The sequence below is a fragment of the Mizuhopecten yessoensis genome, unplaced genomic scaffold, assembly GCF_002113885.1.
Source record: "Mizuhopecten yessoensis strain PY_sf001 unplaced genomic scaffold, ASM211388v2 scaffold716303, whole genome shotgun sequence".
NCBI lineage: Eukaryota > Metazoa > Mollusca > Bivalvia > Pectinida > Pectinidae > Mizuhopecten > Mizuhopecten yessoensis.
This window is the reverse complement of record NW_018480049.1, coordinates 427,266-443,143: the sequence shown is the minus strand read 5'-3', so window position 1 is coordinate 443,143 and position 15,878 is coordinate 427,266. Positions and strand designations below refer to the sequence as shown.

Genomic DNA, 15,878 nt, shown 5'->3' with positions numbered 1-15,878 from the left:
TTATTTTTTTTTTTTCTCTTTTCTTTTTTTTCTTTTCTTTCTTCTTTTTTTCTCTCTCTCTTAGTCTTACTTTCCCTTCTATACCTCTAGGACCTGCTCTAACCTCTTTTCTATCACTTCTAAACAATGCTTTTATATAACGGACACAATTTAGATGGAATTTAATTATATATAAACATAATTAATTATTAATTATACCTGGAAATATGCAGTTTTATTATAAATGAATATTTAATGAATGAATTGTAATGTGCGAGAGGAATAATGTTTATGTATGATATATTTGCATTGTTATAAATTTGGAAAAAAATAAAAAATTACAAAAAAAAATGTCTGAAAGAGAACAGACTGTTGACAAGGAAAGGATAAAGGCTAAGGTTGTTATCAGGACTCTGTTTTGTCAGTTTAAGATTATTATCAGGACTCCGCTCTGTCAGTTTAAGATTGTTATCGGGACATTGTTTTGTCAGCTAAAGATTGTTATCAGGACTTTGTTTTGTCAGCTACACATTGTTGTCTACTCTACTTTTGAATTGATTCTCTGATCTGGCTTACAGGGATACGAGTACTCTCGGAGTGGCAACCCTACCCGTAATTGTTTAGAACAATGCATAGCCTCTATAGAAGGAGCGAAGTATGGTATGTATATCTTATCTAAGACATCCTTGACCCTTTCACCCCTCTGCAACTTTAGTAGACTCAACCATGCATTGATCTGGATGAGTCCATTATGGTCTACAGTGGTGAAATGGTTAAATGACCTTAGCTGTTAATAAGACGTTAAACAAAATAAAACCAAACCTTATCTAAAATTCTCTGTTATTGAAGTCAAAATAAATCTTATGTATTAAACATGTTTGCCATGGAGTTGAAAATCATTCATATCTAGACATATTGATAAATGTATACTAATTGATATAGATTATGTTCAAAATGCAAGGGTGGAGATTTGAATTTTAAAGCAAAATAATAATTGAACGTGAAGTTTACACTGGTGACACTTAAATTGTCAGCTTTTTCCTATTTTATAACTTTTTAATTATGTTTTAAGCTGACAACTTTGTATGTATATTTCAGGGATGGTGTTCGCCTCTGGTGTTACAAACTGAAAATATTGTATGTATATTTCAGGGATGGTGTTCGCCTCTGGTGGTACAAACTGATGTTTTTTTTATATTTCAGGAAAGGTGTTCGCCTCTGGTGGTACAAACTGATAATTTTGTATGTATATTTCAGGGATGGTGTTTGCCTCTGGTGGTACAAACTGATTATTTTGTATATATATTTCAGGGATGGTGTTCTCCTCTGGGCTGGCTACCACCACTGCCATCACTCACCTACTGAAGGTGGGTGATCACATCGTCAGCATGAATGATCTCTATGGCGGTAAGTTTTCATTTTGAATGAAAGACAAAATGGTAAAAGTTTCATGCAGAACCAGTAAATACATTTTAAAAATCATGGCATTGTCACAAATGAGTGTTAAATGCTTTCACTTTTTTTTACTTGACAAGTTCATGGTAAACAGAAAATACAAAAATTCTTTTGCCAAAAAAATTTGCTATTATCTTTAATGCTGACACATGTTTTCCAAACAAATATTGTTTGAAGAATATTTTTTTTATGAATTGTTTTATAAGTGTGTGTGACAGATGAAGATGAATGATCAGGAAGTACATATGTGTGTACCTTACCCTAATTATAACCCTACCATACCTTAACATAACACCAATTTCAAGTAGATTGGATGTCACTGCTTTGATAGAACGGTTGAACCCACTTGTAAGCGACTAGATACAGGTAGTACAGTACCGATATCTAGTACACTCCTGTAAATGGTAATTTACTGACGTGTTTCTTACAGGCACTAACAGATACTTCAAGCAAGTGGCGTCCAGGAATGGAATTGAAACATCATTTGTTGATTGCACTGTACCAGAGAAAGTTGCGGCTGCAATCAAACCAAACACTAGGGTAGGTCTGTAAGTCACTATTGGAGATCAAGACTTTCTGATAACATCTAGGAATTAAGTGATACACGATTTATTTCATTCAGAGAATCATATTTTTTCCCACACTGGTTTATTACCATTTAGGAAAAGATATATCTCTTTTTCCTAGGTAGAGATCATAGCTCTCTAGCACTTTGGTCTATGTCCACAATGGAAAATAATGTTTCCATTACAGTGAACATTTTGTAAGGGTGATGCAAGCTGTGCATTATGCACAGTATTATTATCCCCTCGCAACGAAAGTTGGAGGAGATATGGGATTCTACCTGTACGTATGTTACACTCTTTGTCATCGCTCTAGCAACTTAATTCCTCAACAGAATTTCATGAAACTTGATACAAATGTTTGGTATGGCAATATCTTGGAACAAGTTCGCGTTTCAGGTTACTGCATTTAAGGTCAAGGTCATTTTTACTAATTTTTTTCGCTCTAGCGACTTCCTTTTCTCTTACATGTCACAATGTGTGAATGCAAGGGAATTTGTATCACTTGTGATGCCTTGTTATACCTTGATTTGTCTTCAAATCTTCTGTGTAATTGCACAACTACCATAAATTTTGTTGATGCTAATGAAAATTCTGACCCACAAATGGACCTCCTACTGACCTCTGTTACAGATGGTGTGGATGGAGACTCCCACGAACCCCACCATGCAGCTAGTGGATATTGAAGCTGTGGTCAACGTGGTCAAGAAGGTCAAGGCCGCCGACCAAGACATCTTTGTGGTCGTGGACAACACATTCATGTCCTCTTACTTCCAGGTAGGTGTGAAGGGTAAACAAGAAACAGCGTTGGCAACGAACCGGTAACTGTACTGATAGGACCAGCCTGTTCAAAGTCGAAACAATGCAGATCCTTTTACTGTAGTGCTGGTTGGCAAATCCTGAATGTGCATGTAAATGTTGATGCCGCTATAATGTATAAGATTTTGGGCTTTGAAGCAATCTTGTCCTACAGCCTTAAGTATTGGGTCAACTCCACATAATTACGCTTGCTCGGCATGAAGAAAAGAATCCACTCTTGCTACCATGATTGCCCCTAGGACCCTGCTGACCCCTGGGGACTTAGTCTTTTTGTTTTATAGATGAAGGTATTATCACATTTGGTATAAGGATCATGGACCAAGGGCACAGATGATAGATTAAATGTATGGCATGGGCCAGTAATGAAACATGTAAAGACCTTTTTGCTTCTGTTCACGTTTATTGTACTCTTTTTAATATACCTGTACCATATTCGACACATTTTTAACCCAACGCAGTGAGGGGGGTATATACGGGTAGTATTTGCTTTGTCAGTGCGTCTGTTGATGTGTGCGTGCGCTTGTGCATCCATAGTAAAAACTTGTGTACGAGATATCTCGTGAACCTCTCAACATATTTAGTTCATGACTATACACACAAATCCCTCAAAAAATTTAGTTTATATTTACACAATAGTATGGTAATAATGATTGCTACACCTGATTTTGATTGTCATCAGTCATGGATAAAGGTCAAACGTAACAGGCAAAAGATGGGGGGGGGGTATATCTATGTGTGCCTCTGCTCACTTTTTTTTTTTTTTTCCATTAATTTAATACAAGAAAATAGAGCAGGTGAGCTTTTGAGGCCTCCTAGCCTCCTGTTTTTGTACAATGGATAAACAAATGCATACAAAGAAATGATTGCAATAATTGTAAACCATATAAAGCTTGTTCTACTGTTAAAAAAAATGTTGAGTTACCAACAAAATTTTATCATCAAATATCATGAGGGTTTTGTTTGAAAATGTATTGAAAAATGTATAGATGTATTGAGAAATTTGCAAATTTTGTGCTTGTTAGAGCTTGAAAAGAAAAATGCTAATGAAGTATATTATTAAGAGTAGGAACCAGGCTGGTTTGTTTGTAATGAGAACCGTTTTGTTTTGCAGAGACCGTTAAGCTTAGGAGCTGATATCGTGATGCATTCCCTGACCAAGTATATGAATGGTAAGATTTAATGATATCCCAGTATGAAAAAAAATCTCAACATCGGACCATAAAAAAGCTGTGATGCTGTTTTCCTTGTTCTTGGTACAGGGGTCACCTATCTGTCTCTAGAACAGTTCACTGTAGTTCATATAGGTATATATATATACATATACAGAAGTACAGAGGTCACCTTAAATATTCACTTTTTCAGGTCACTCCGATTCCGTGATGGGTGCATTGGCCACTAACAACCAAGTATATAGTGATAGACTCCGATTCCTGCAAAATGGTAAATATTTAGTGATATACAAAATGTACTGAATGTACAGGATTGACTTCCTGTGGTGTTATTATCACATTTCCTGTATAAATTGTGGAAATCACAGTTCAGTCCATAATATTTTAACAAACTGAAATATTTGACTTTTTTTTTATGTTAATTAGATCGTAGTGCATGACTGACAGTATCACTGGTTTACATGCTAGGGTTAAATGTACTCCTATAACATGATGGTCGCTGGTCGGCCTTTTTTCTATAGGATATGATTTTGCCGGCTACACACAGCGCCTGTCAAAAGTATCTTGCCGTGTAAACCTCTAACACTGTTGGAGTAAGGTTTAATGTATTGTTTTTCAATTACAAACTACCATTTTATTCAAAGAAATTGATTTAATCATTAAGAAAGCCTAGTCACTCCATATATGATTAATTATGGATTTTAATATTTCTTTGATGATATAGAACCTTCTCAATGGTGATAGTGTTTTGCATACGGTAAACCTCCGGTCAGTTTGAATAGGCGGATATTTCAAACACACTTTTTGAACAATAAAAATATTAATTTTCTGTCTCGTGATAGTTCGAACCCTAGGCCTGCTTACACACCATTATTCATCATCAGATTTGCAAATACATATCGCAATAAGGCCGTCATGGTTCCGTATCAATGACTTGACTGTTTGCCTTGATTTTTGCCGAGGTCGACTCGGATAGTTCAAACTACTCTTTATTTTAGCAGCTATAATTTCGTGTAATTCAAACAGGATTGACAATATTTACTTAATTTTGTTCTAACTGACCGGAGGTTTAACGTAGGTCAAATATTTCAATTACCTAGATGAAGGTTGGGTTTTGAATCTTGTTAATTAACCGGGACTCAAATTCTGAATGAATAACAGCCCTATTTCCAATTCATGATATTCAAATTTCTGGCACAGTTATATATTTTCTACACCAGAATGGAGCATTCTTATAGCGAAGGATGAAATTACCACTGCATGAGCAAAAACTGGGAAGAAGACTGATGGCTTACAATGTACAGTACTGCAGTTATTTTCATCACATTTTTAGCTAATATCTAGTTATGTTGTACAGGTAAATTGTACAATTTTTGTATTGATAACCTTTTTTTTCTGCAGCATTTGGACCAGTTCCATCACCTTTCGATTGTTACCTGGTAAACAGAGGACTTAAGACACTCCATGTCAGGATGAAGGAACACATGAAAAATGGTTTAGCTGTAGCACACTTTCTGGAGAAACACCCATGTGTTGTTAAAGTTATCCATCCAGGTTTGTACAAATGTAGTTCTAAAGTTATCTACCCTAGCACCTACTCATATAGGCCAAGAGTTATCTATCTTAGTATGTACCAATGTAGGCCTAAAGTTATCTACCCTAGTACCGGCCTAGATTTATCTACCCTAGCACCTACTCATATAGGCCAAGAGTTATCTATCTTAGTATGTACCAATGTAGGCCTAGAGTTATCTACCTAGGTATGTACCAATGTAGGCCTAAAGTTATCTATCTTAGTATGTACCAATGTAGGCCTAACGTTATCTACCCTAGCACCTATTCATATAGGTCAAGTGTTATCTATCTTAGTATGTACCAATGTAGGGCTAAAGTTATCTACCCTAGCACCTACTCATATATGCCAAGAGTTATATACCTAGGTATGTACCAATGTAGGCCTAACGTTATCTACCCTAGCACCTATTCATATAGGTCAAGTGTTATCTATCTTAGTATGTACCAATGTAGGCCTAACGTTATCTACCCTAGCACCTACTCATATATGCCAAGAGTTATATACCTAGGTATGTACCAATGTAGGCCTAAAGTTATCTACCCTAGTACCGGCCTAGAGTTATCTACCCTAGCACCTACTCATATAGGCCAAGAGTTATCTATCTTAGTATGTACCAATGTAGGCCTAAAGTTATCTACCCTAGTACCGGCCTAGAGTTATCTCCCCTAGCACCTACTCATATAGGCCAAGAGTTATCTATCTTAGTATGTACCGGTGTAGACCTAAAGTTATCTACCCTAGTACCTACTCATATAGGCCAAGAGTTATCTATCTTAGTATGTACCAATGTAGGCCTAAAGTTATCTACCCTAGCACCTACTCATATAGGCCAAGAGTTATCTACCTAGGTATGTACCAATGTAGGCCTAAAGTTATCTACCCTAGCACCTACTCATATAGGCCAAGAGTTATCTATCTTAGTATGTACCAATGTAGGCCTAAAGTTATCTACCCTAGCACCTACTCATATAGGCCAAGAGTTATCTACCTAGGTATGTACCAATGTAGGCCTAAAGTTATCTACCCTAGCACCTACTCATATAGGCCAAGAGTTATCTATCTTAGTATGTACCAATGTAGGCCTAAAGTTATCTACCCTAGCACCTACTCATATAGGCCAAGAGTTATCTACCTAGGTATGTACCAATGTAGGCCTAAAGTTATCTACCCTAGCACCTACTCATATAGGCCAAGAGTTATCTATCTTAGTATGTACCAATGTAGGCCTAAAGTTATCTACCCTAGCACCTACTCATATAGGCCAAGAGTTATCTACCTAGGTATGTACCAATGTAGGCCTAGAGTTATCTACCTAGGTATGTACCAATGTAGGCCTAACGTTATCTACCCTAGCACCTACTCATATAGGCCAAGTGTTATCTACCTAGGTATGTACCAATGTAGACTTAAAGTTATCTACCTAGGTATGTACCAATGTAGGCCTAGAGTTATCTACCTAGGTATGTACCAATACATGCCTAGAGTTATCTACCCTAGCACCTACTCATATAGGCCAAGAGCTATCTACCTAGGTATGTACCAATGTAGGCCTAGAGTTATCTACCTAGGTATGTACCAATGTAGGCCTAACGTTATCTACCCTAGCACCTACTCATATAGGCCAAGTGTTATCTACCTAGGTATGTACCAATATAGGCCTAGAATTATCTACGAAGGTATGTACCAATGTAGGCCTAAAGTTATCTACCCTAGCACCTATTCATATAGGCCTAGAGTTATCTACCTAGGTTTGTACCAATGTAGGCCTAATGTTATCTACCCTAGCACCTACTCATATAGGCCAAGAGTTATCTACCTAGGTATGTACCAATGTAGGCCTAACGTTATCTACCTAGGTATGTACCAATGTAGGCCTAGAGCTATCTATCCTAGTACCAGACTAGAGTTATCTATCCTAGTGTAGGCCTAGAGTTATCTATCCTAGCAGCTTCTCATGTAGGCCTAGAGTTATCTACCTAGGTATGTACCAATACATGCCTAGAGTTATCTACCCTAGGAATGTACCAATGTAGGCCTAGAGCTATCTACCTAGGTATGTACCAATACAGGCCTAGAGTTATCTACCCTAGGAATGTACCAATGTAGGCCTAGAGTTATCTATCTTAGTACCGGCCTAGAGTTATCTACCCTAGAACCTTCCAATGTAGGCATAGAGTTATCTACCCTAGCCCCTTCTCAGCTAAGCCAGAGTTATTTACCTAGGTATATACTAATGTAGGCCTAGCGATATATTTACCTATGTACCAATTTTGGCTTGGAGTTAATATTTTCCCTGGTAGGTATCACTGTTAACATTGGCCTGGAGTTGTCTACCCTGCTATGTATCAGTTATGTAAATTTTGGTATGGACTTTAGGGAGAGGATGTAACCAGTTACTGTATTTGAGTATACAGTGTTCTACACAATCAAGTATCTAATTAGTAGTAATGTATTGGTGGTCGGAGAGTACAGTGAATAACGCATGGATATGGAGTCACCTGCCTGTATGTTCTTCTTTATGAGTACTTTAGTTTGTCCTTGTACTGTACGTAGTGGAGCGGTATATAGTTATCACAATGCATGTCTGCACATCTGTCCATCTCTTTGTATGTCTGTAGAAAAAAGTGTGTGTGTACAATATCTCGTAAACACCTCAGCAGATTTAAATTTACAACATGGTTTTGAAACTTTTGACACTGTATTAGATAATTTGTGGTCATCGGTCAACGTTATAGGGTCACATGTCAAAATTGACCATTTTGGAGTGTGAAGTTTGTGTAAAAGATAACTTGCGAGCTCCTCGAGAAAGTGTGTTTATATTTTCACCAGAACATATTTCTATAAAGTTTTACTTCTGGTTAAATTTTGGTGGGTATTTGTCAATGTTAAAGGGCAAAGTGAAAATGGCAAAGTGAAAATGGCAAAGTGAAAATGGCAAAGTGAAAATCTTGTGTACAAGATATCTCATGAACCCCTCAACAAATTTAGTACACCCTACCTATATGGTGGTCATCCAGAATCTACACTTGATTAGATTCTGATGGTCATCAGTCAAATTTTAAGGGTCAAAGGTCACACTTGACCAATTTGCGGGGGTTGAGGGTATATCTATGTGAGCCTCCACACACTTTGTTTTTTATTTCACCTCTAATATGTACAGTTGCCATATCTAGACTCTACATTGATTTGTGTTATCAGGGCTACCATCTCACCCTCAGCATGAACTGGCCAAGAGACAGATGAGAGGCTTCAGTGGCATGGTGTCATTTTACATTAAGGGAGGTCTGAATGAGGCTTCAATCTTTCTCAAAAAACTCAAGGTAACAATGCTACACTCCAGAACTATGATAGTGCCAAAAATATGGAATCACATTATAAAAGTTGAAATGCTAGCAGATTTTTCGCATTGAGTAAATCATCCCGAAAACGTCCCCACACAACTATTTATTTACAGATTATATAAATTATAGATATAAAGAAGATATTAAGATCTTTTAACCATTGCCATCGTGACAACAGTGTTGGGGTTCAACTTTGTCTGTTAATTGAACTTCATGTGACTGATTCATTTATAAAAAATTTCAGCATTTTCACATCACAACCTGTCTAGTTTGGGTCCCTAACGAAGATACGGGTGCCCTGTCCGTCCGTCCACAAATTTTGTTCCTGGCTGGTAACTTTGGTATTTATTGACTGATTTACATGAAACTTGGTCAAGATGTTCAGTTTACAAAAATACACTCTGAGGTAAAAAGTCAAGGTCATTAGGTTCAAAAGTCAAGGTCAAATTCTGCATCCTTTCATTGATGAACATTTTGTTATGACATGATGAAGCAAAGTTGATCAGAATTAAACAAGGAGTCAACTGACCAAAGGTCAAGGTCGTCATAAGTTAGGGTCACTGGGTCAAAGGTCAAGGTCAAATTTAGTATCTTTTCACTGGTGAACATTTCGTTACGACACTTTGAAGCAATGTTGGTCGGAATTAAAAAGGAATCATTTGACCAAAGGTCACGGTCAAGGTCATATTTTGTATCTTTTCACTGATGAACATTTTGTAATGACATTATGAAGGAAAGTATGGTGGGAATTTAACAAGGAGTCAACCGACTTCAGGTCAAGGTTACTGAGTCAATGTCAAGGTCAAATATTGTATATTTTTTACTGATGAACATTTTTTGAATGTTATTATGAAGCAAAGCCTTTGAGAACTTGGCACAGAGTCAACTGACCAAAGACGGAATTAATGAATAAGTCAACTGACTAAAGATCAGGGTCACTGGGTAAAAGGTCAAGATCATTTGGGTCCAAAGGTCAAAGACAAATTGGATCTCTGACTTTGACCCTCTTGATGAGGGAGGTATTTAAGGTGAAATAAAACAAATCAAAGCTAACAAATGAGTATTGCACCGGTATTTGCATTTCTGTTAGCCCAGCAAATATGGAGGTGGAAGGAAACAAGACTCACATCATAGTACATGTAAAATGTATATTTTGCTTCCTTGTGGATCTGTTTGAAATCCAAATATCAAACGTCAAGCTCAGCTATATAGGCAGATTGCTTCTTGATGATTATGGCGGATGTATTGCCACAAGACGGGGCCCTTACTGACCTGTCTGTGTTGGTTTTTACTTTGATAAAAAAATTATCTGATCCCATCTGCAAACTAATAGATCTGGAGATATAGTACTGAAACAGCTATATAATGTTTTTAAAATCTTTTTCATCCATATTCCTCCCAATATTACAGGTTTTCACCCTAGCCGAAAGTTTAGGAGGCTTTGAAAGTTTGGCTGAACTTCCGTAAGTACATTGACACAATTTCCATACCATATGGAACTGCCATAGGTACCGACATTTCAACAGTTCTTCTCTCTAAAATCCTTTCAAGTATCAGTCAGTATGTCCACAGTTATGTTAGAAATTTAGTCTGCAAGACCGTCATTTAATGTCAGAAATGTTACTATACTTTATAAGTATTCCATCTTTGCGTATTGCAGAGTTATCTTCTCTTGAGAGCAGGTATTGATTGTTACATCATTTGTTTGTGAGAGTAACGTCATCAATTTTTGAGAAAACGCCAAAATTTTCTCACACGAACCAATGACGTAACAATTAATACCTGCTCTCAAGAGAAGATAACTCTGCATTGCACAAAGACGGAGTACCTGTACTTCAAGCTTATAGACTGTTGACTAGCATTATTGTGGAGATGTTTGTTGTAAGTATCATTATTTGATCTCTTAGCTCTGTGATGACGCATGCCTCCGTACCTGCGGAGGAACGGGAACAGTTGGGGATCACTGACAATCTTATCCGCCTATCCGTAGGCCTAGAGGACGAGGTGGACCTTCTGGATGACCTTGATCAGGCTTTGAAATCAGCAGTAAGTTATATCAAAGAAACAAAGCTTAAATATACTTTCAGTACAACAGGGCCTTGTAAAGCAGTAAAGATAGTTCTTGCATACTTGCTGGGAAATTCTATTTGACCCACGGGTCTGGATCGCTAACACACGCAAACTGTTGGGGGAATAAGAGTGACCTTTCGGGGTCACACTATTGTTCGTGACGTCATTTTATGACTTTTTGGGGTCAGTCAGGGTCATTGACATCATTTACAATTGCCATCCGGGCTTCATATGCAAAAGAGAATTGATGAACAGTGTACAACTTTACTAGAAGAGAAGTTTTTTTTTACGGGTTTAAGGTAATAAGCAAGAAATAAAATCCATCCCTGATGTGAGGTATGGATAAGGAAATTCAAACCCTGTGGAAAAAATATTGAGCAAAAGACCCTCGGGTCAATAAGCCAGCATACTAGCTACCTACTGTGGTGTGCCACTCCCAACATTCCTATAGGACTTCAATACTTAATGACCTTAGCTGTTGATAGTCCATTAAACCCTAAACAACCAACCTATAGGACTTGCGTCCTTATATGACCTTAGCCATTGATAGGATGTTAACCCCTACACAACCAACCTATAGGACTTGTGTCCTGAAATGACCTTGGCTGTTGATAGGACGTTAAATCCTACACAACCAACATATAGGACTTGTGTCCTTAAATGCCCTTCGCTGTTGATAGGACGTTAAACCTAAACAACCAACATATAGGACCTGCATCCTTTTGTGACCGTAGCCATTGATAGGATGTTAAACCCTACACAACCAATCTATAGGACTTGTGTCCTTAAATGACCTTGGCCGTTGATAGGATGTTAAACCCTACACAACCAACATATAGGTCTTGCGTCCTTAAATGACCGTTGCTGTTGATAGGACATTAAACCCTACACAACCACCCTATAGGACTTGCGTCCTTAAATGACCTTGGCTGTTGATAGGATGTTATACCCTACACAACCAACCTATAGGACTTGCATCCTTAAATGACCTTGGCTGTTGATAGGATGTTATACCCTACACAACCAACCTATAGGACTTGCGTCCTTAAATGACCGTCACTGTTGATAGGACGTTAAACCCTAAACAACCAACCTATAGGACTTGTGTCCTTAAGTGACCTTCGCTGTTGATAGGATGTTAAACCCTACACAACCAATCTATAGGACTTGCGTCCTTAAATGACCTTAGCCATTGATAGGATTTTAAACCCTACCCAACCAACCTATAGGTCTTGCGTCCTTAAATGACCTTAGCTGTTGAAAGGATGTTAAACCTACACAACCAATCTATAGGACTTGCGTCCTTAAATGACCTTAGCTGTTGATAGGAAGTTAAACCTAAACAACCAATCTATAGGACTTGCGTCCTTAAATGACCTTAGCTGTTGATAGGAAGTTAAACCTAAACAACCAATCTATAGGACTTGCGTCCTTAAATGACCTTCGCTGTTGATAGAACGTTGTACCTGAACAAGAGACAAAATGTATAATAAACATCTCAAAACATCATTTTTATATAATTTCAGGCGCTGTAGACTTGTATGGAGCTATGAGATGATAGGAGCCTAGTGAAGGATGAATGCTGGACTACAGTAAAAAAAACAAGATCTTACAAAACAATTCATCAACATTTTCTCTACAGTAAAAAACAGATTTTACCAAGTAATCAGCATTACTGCAGTGTTCATCCAAATCCTAACAAATTATTTGTGCTTTCTCTACAGTAAAAAACAGATTTTACCAAGTAATCAGCATTACTGCAGTGTTCATCCAAATCCTAACAAATTATTTGTGCTTTCTCTACAGTAAAAAAATGGATTTTACCAAGTAATCAGCATTTTCACTGCAGTATTTATCCAAATCCTAACAAATTATTTGTGCTTTCTCTACAGTAAAAAATTGGATTTTACCAAGTAATCAGCATTTTCACTGCAGTATTTATCCAAATCCTAACAAATTATTAGTGCTATCTCTACAGTAAAAAAAAAAAGGTCTTGCCAAGTGCTACCACAAATACCTGTTACATACTTACATATCCACCTATAAATAATTATATTGATGACATAGATGATTATCACACTGCACATAACACCAGTCATGATTATTTTTAATCTTGAACCCGTTAGATTGTTATCCGACACTTCACCTACCAATAATGGCAATGTTATACAAAAACCTATCTTTGGGGAAAAGTTTGTATTTTGAAAATATTATTAAAAATGAAATAGAACTTTTCTACTGATTTACTGTATCATTATGTACCTGGTACCTGGAAATATTATTCGTCATTTAATCAGTGATAAAATCATGATTTATTCCTATGATATGTTTTGAATTACTTGTATTAAAAATCAATTTTCTATAATAGCTCACCTGTCTTAAAAGGGCAAGTAAGATTATGCCTTCGCACTAGCCCTGAATGACTGAGTAGAAAACCCCACGAGATTTGTTATACAGATGTATGAAGGGATTACCTTTGGTTTAAAGAATCCTTGAAAAAGGTATGGCCATACTGTGGAATGAAAACTCATTTCGTATGCCTGTATAATATTTGACCTGTTTTTAATTTGAAATATCAGGTGAGCTTTTAAGGCCCTTGGGCCACTTATTTACCTATCGTGCACCAGATCTGATAAAATTTACATGTTCAAGCTGCTGGTTTTATCATGGAAATGTTTTTGATTTCGTTGTGTTTTACTGACTGTTTTTACAACTTTTATTTAATCTACAATTAAGATATATTCCATATGAAAAATTTAAAGATAGTATACATATTGACCAATTCATTATTGTGTTTTGTATACAGGTACCTGTTGTAAGGTCACCTTTGATGTTGCTGAATTATTATTATATTATGGGTGGGGGGTTTAAAACCAGATCTGCATACCATTCCTGATATTAAATAACTATGTATTTGATGCGTGTGGTGGGGTCTCTGAGAAAGTGCCTCCCACTCCTTCTCTGCAGTTATTTATGGAACAGCCATTAGTGGAAGTTGTTTAGTTTGTTTTAAAAGATGGTTAATAGAATCTTCCCCTACCTTGAGGGTGTGGCAGAGAAATCTCCAAAACGAGGGGTGATGTATTTTGGTTGTCTTAACCCGAGGGTCTGCCGAGGGTTAGACAACCAAAATAATTGCCCAGAGGGTTGGAGATGTCTCTGTTACACCCTATCTCCTCCTAGGGGGTGACAAGCTGATCTTTCCTGGCAAAAACGGGAGACACCCCTGTGAAGGGTGGGAGAAAATACAACATGTTAATGTTTCTGTGGAAGTTGTTAAAGTTTTGCATAATCAATCGTATAAGGGTAAAAATCTCATTTCAATCAGAAAATGTCCGACATAACAGGTACTGGTATTAATTAAAATGATTATTCAGTTCACATAAAAACGATGTTTACACTTACCTGGTAAAATATCAATTGTGACTATAATAACCTGGTAAAATATCAATTGTGACTATAATAACCTGGTAAAATATCAATGGTGACTATAATAACCTGGTAAAATATCAATTGTGACTATAATTACCCAGAAGACTCCTTCTCCATGTGTATGTACTTGCAAATCCTGTTTTATGACCAAGAATGTATGTGTAAAATTCAGGCATAATAAAATATTATTTTCTTCTTATTCAGTGGTTGTCTTGTTGTAATTTCATAAAGGTATATATTGTGATAGGACAACAATAAACCTGTTTCAAGTTCATGGATGAAGCCCTTTGCTTAACTTTAAAAATGTTACCCTTGGTATAAGACGTTTGTCTACATTACCTGTACATAAAAGTGATGAAATTATTATTCTCCCACAAAGGATGGGTGTACCCACCGCTTTGTTCACAATGGTTAAGACAAGCTGCACATGCTACTATAGACAAGGCTTGAACAAAATCATGGCAGGAAATTCATTCGATTACTGGAAAATAATGTATTTAATGCTTGTATTTACAGTGACAAAATAAAATTAATTCCCTACCTTGGAAGCAAGACCTATTGTGTATGCGTAAGATGAAATCTTAATTTTTATCTTGTTCATATTTTATAAGTTTTGATGACACTTTATGAAATTTGATGTGTAGCTGCGTATCATAGATTAGATGCTGTATGCAATAATTCCGTCTGCGTATTGCAGAGTTATCTTCTCTTGAGAGCAGGTATTGATTGTTATGCCACTTGTTTGTGAGAGTAACGTTATCAATTTTTGAGAAAACGATGTAATTTTCTCACACAAACCAATGATGTAACAATCAATACCTGCTCACAAGAGAAGATAACTCTGCAATACGCAAAGATGGAATTAACTAGGTCCCTTCCTCTACCATTTGAGGTTAAAGGTCAAATTATTATTTTCAAAAAAATAGTTTCAGCCATACTGGTGTTACATTTAAACTGTCAAAAAGATCTTCATAAAATTTTGAACTGTATCTGCATCCTCCAATTCTGTGGCCAGACAAAACTACAGAGTTGGTTTTGTTAATATGCATCTACAGTTTTTGGTCACTGGAGTGTATGAAATGCGAGTAACTAGCATATGCTGTGGAGCAGCGTCCATTGTCCATCCATCTACACAATGTCAATTGCTCACCTGGTCTTCAGTGCTGGTGAACTTGTACGATAGTGCAGTGTTCCCTCAACTTTTACCTATGAAACCTTTCTCCTGAACGTCTGATCAGATTTCCACTAAATTTGCTTTGTTGCATAAAAAGATTTCATCAAATTTTGTGTGACCCCCAGCACGACTATAGCTTTGATAATAATAATATACAACATTTGATATCGTGCCCTAGCTAACATTAGCCACTCTACTTTGGTGTAGGACTGTGCTTCCAACTGCATCTTTTATAGTGCCACCTCACTTGAATGCTACATCACAGATGATTAATAAGTTCCGAAATAAAAACCATACCTT

The 15,878-nt window shown here is 36.9% G+C and overlaps 1 protein-coding gene across 1 annotated transcript in view; it reads left to right on the top strand.

The window, feature by feature from the left end:
• The window catches only part of LOC110442827 (cystathionine gamma-lyase-like), a 21,806-nt gene extending 7,206 nt beyond the window's left edge, over positions 1–14,600 (top strand). The window contains exons 2-12 of the mRNA XM_021486639.1: positions 558–639; positions 1,291–1,386; positions 1,865–1,974; positions 2,631–2,774; positions 3,928–3,985; positions 4,179–4,256; positions 5,387–5,539; positions 8,760–8,881; positions 10,313–10,365; positions 10,810–10,948; positions 12,499–14,600. Coding sequence (XP_021342314.1) covers positions 558–639; positions 1,291–1,386; positions 1,865–1,974; positions 2,631–2,774; positions 3,928–3,985; positions 4,179–4,256; positions 5,387–5,539; positions 8,760–8,881; positions 10,313–10,365; positions 10,810–10,948; positions 12,499–12,507 — 1,044 coding nt within the window. The 3' untranslated portion in view covers positions 12,508–14,600. The remainder of the gene's footprint in view (positions 1–557; positions 640–1,290; positions 1,387–1,864; positions 1,975–2,630; positions 2,775–3,927; positions 3,986–4,178; positions 4,257–5,386; positions 5,540–8,759; positions 8,882–10,312; positions 10,366–10,809; positions 10,949–12,498) is intronic.
• Positions 14,601–15,878: the final 1,278 nt, after the last annotated feature.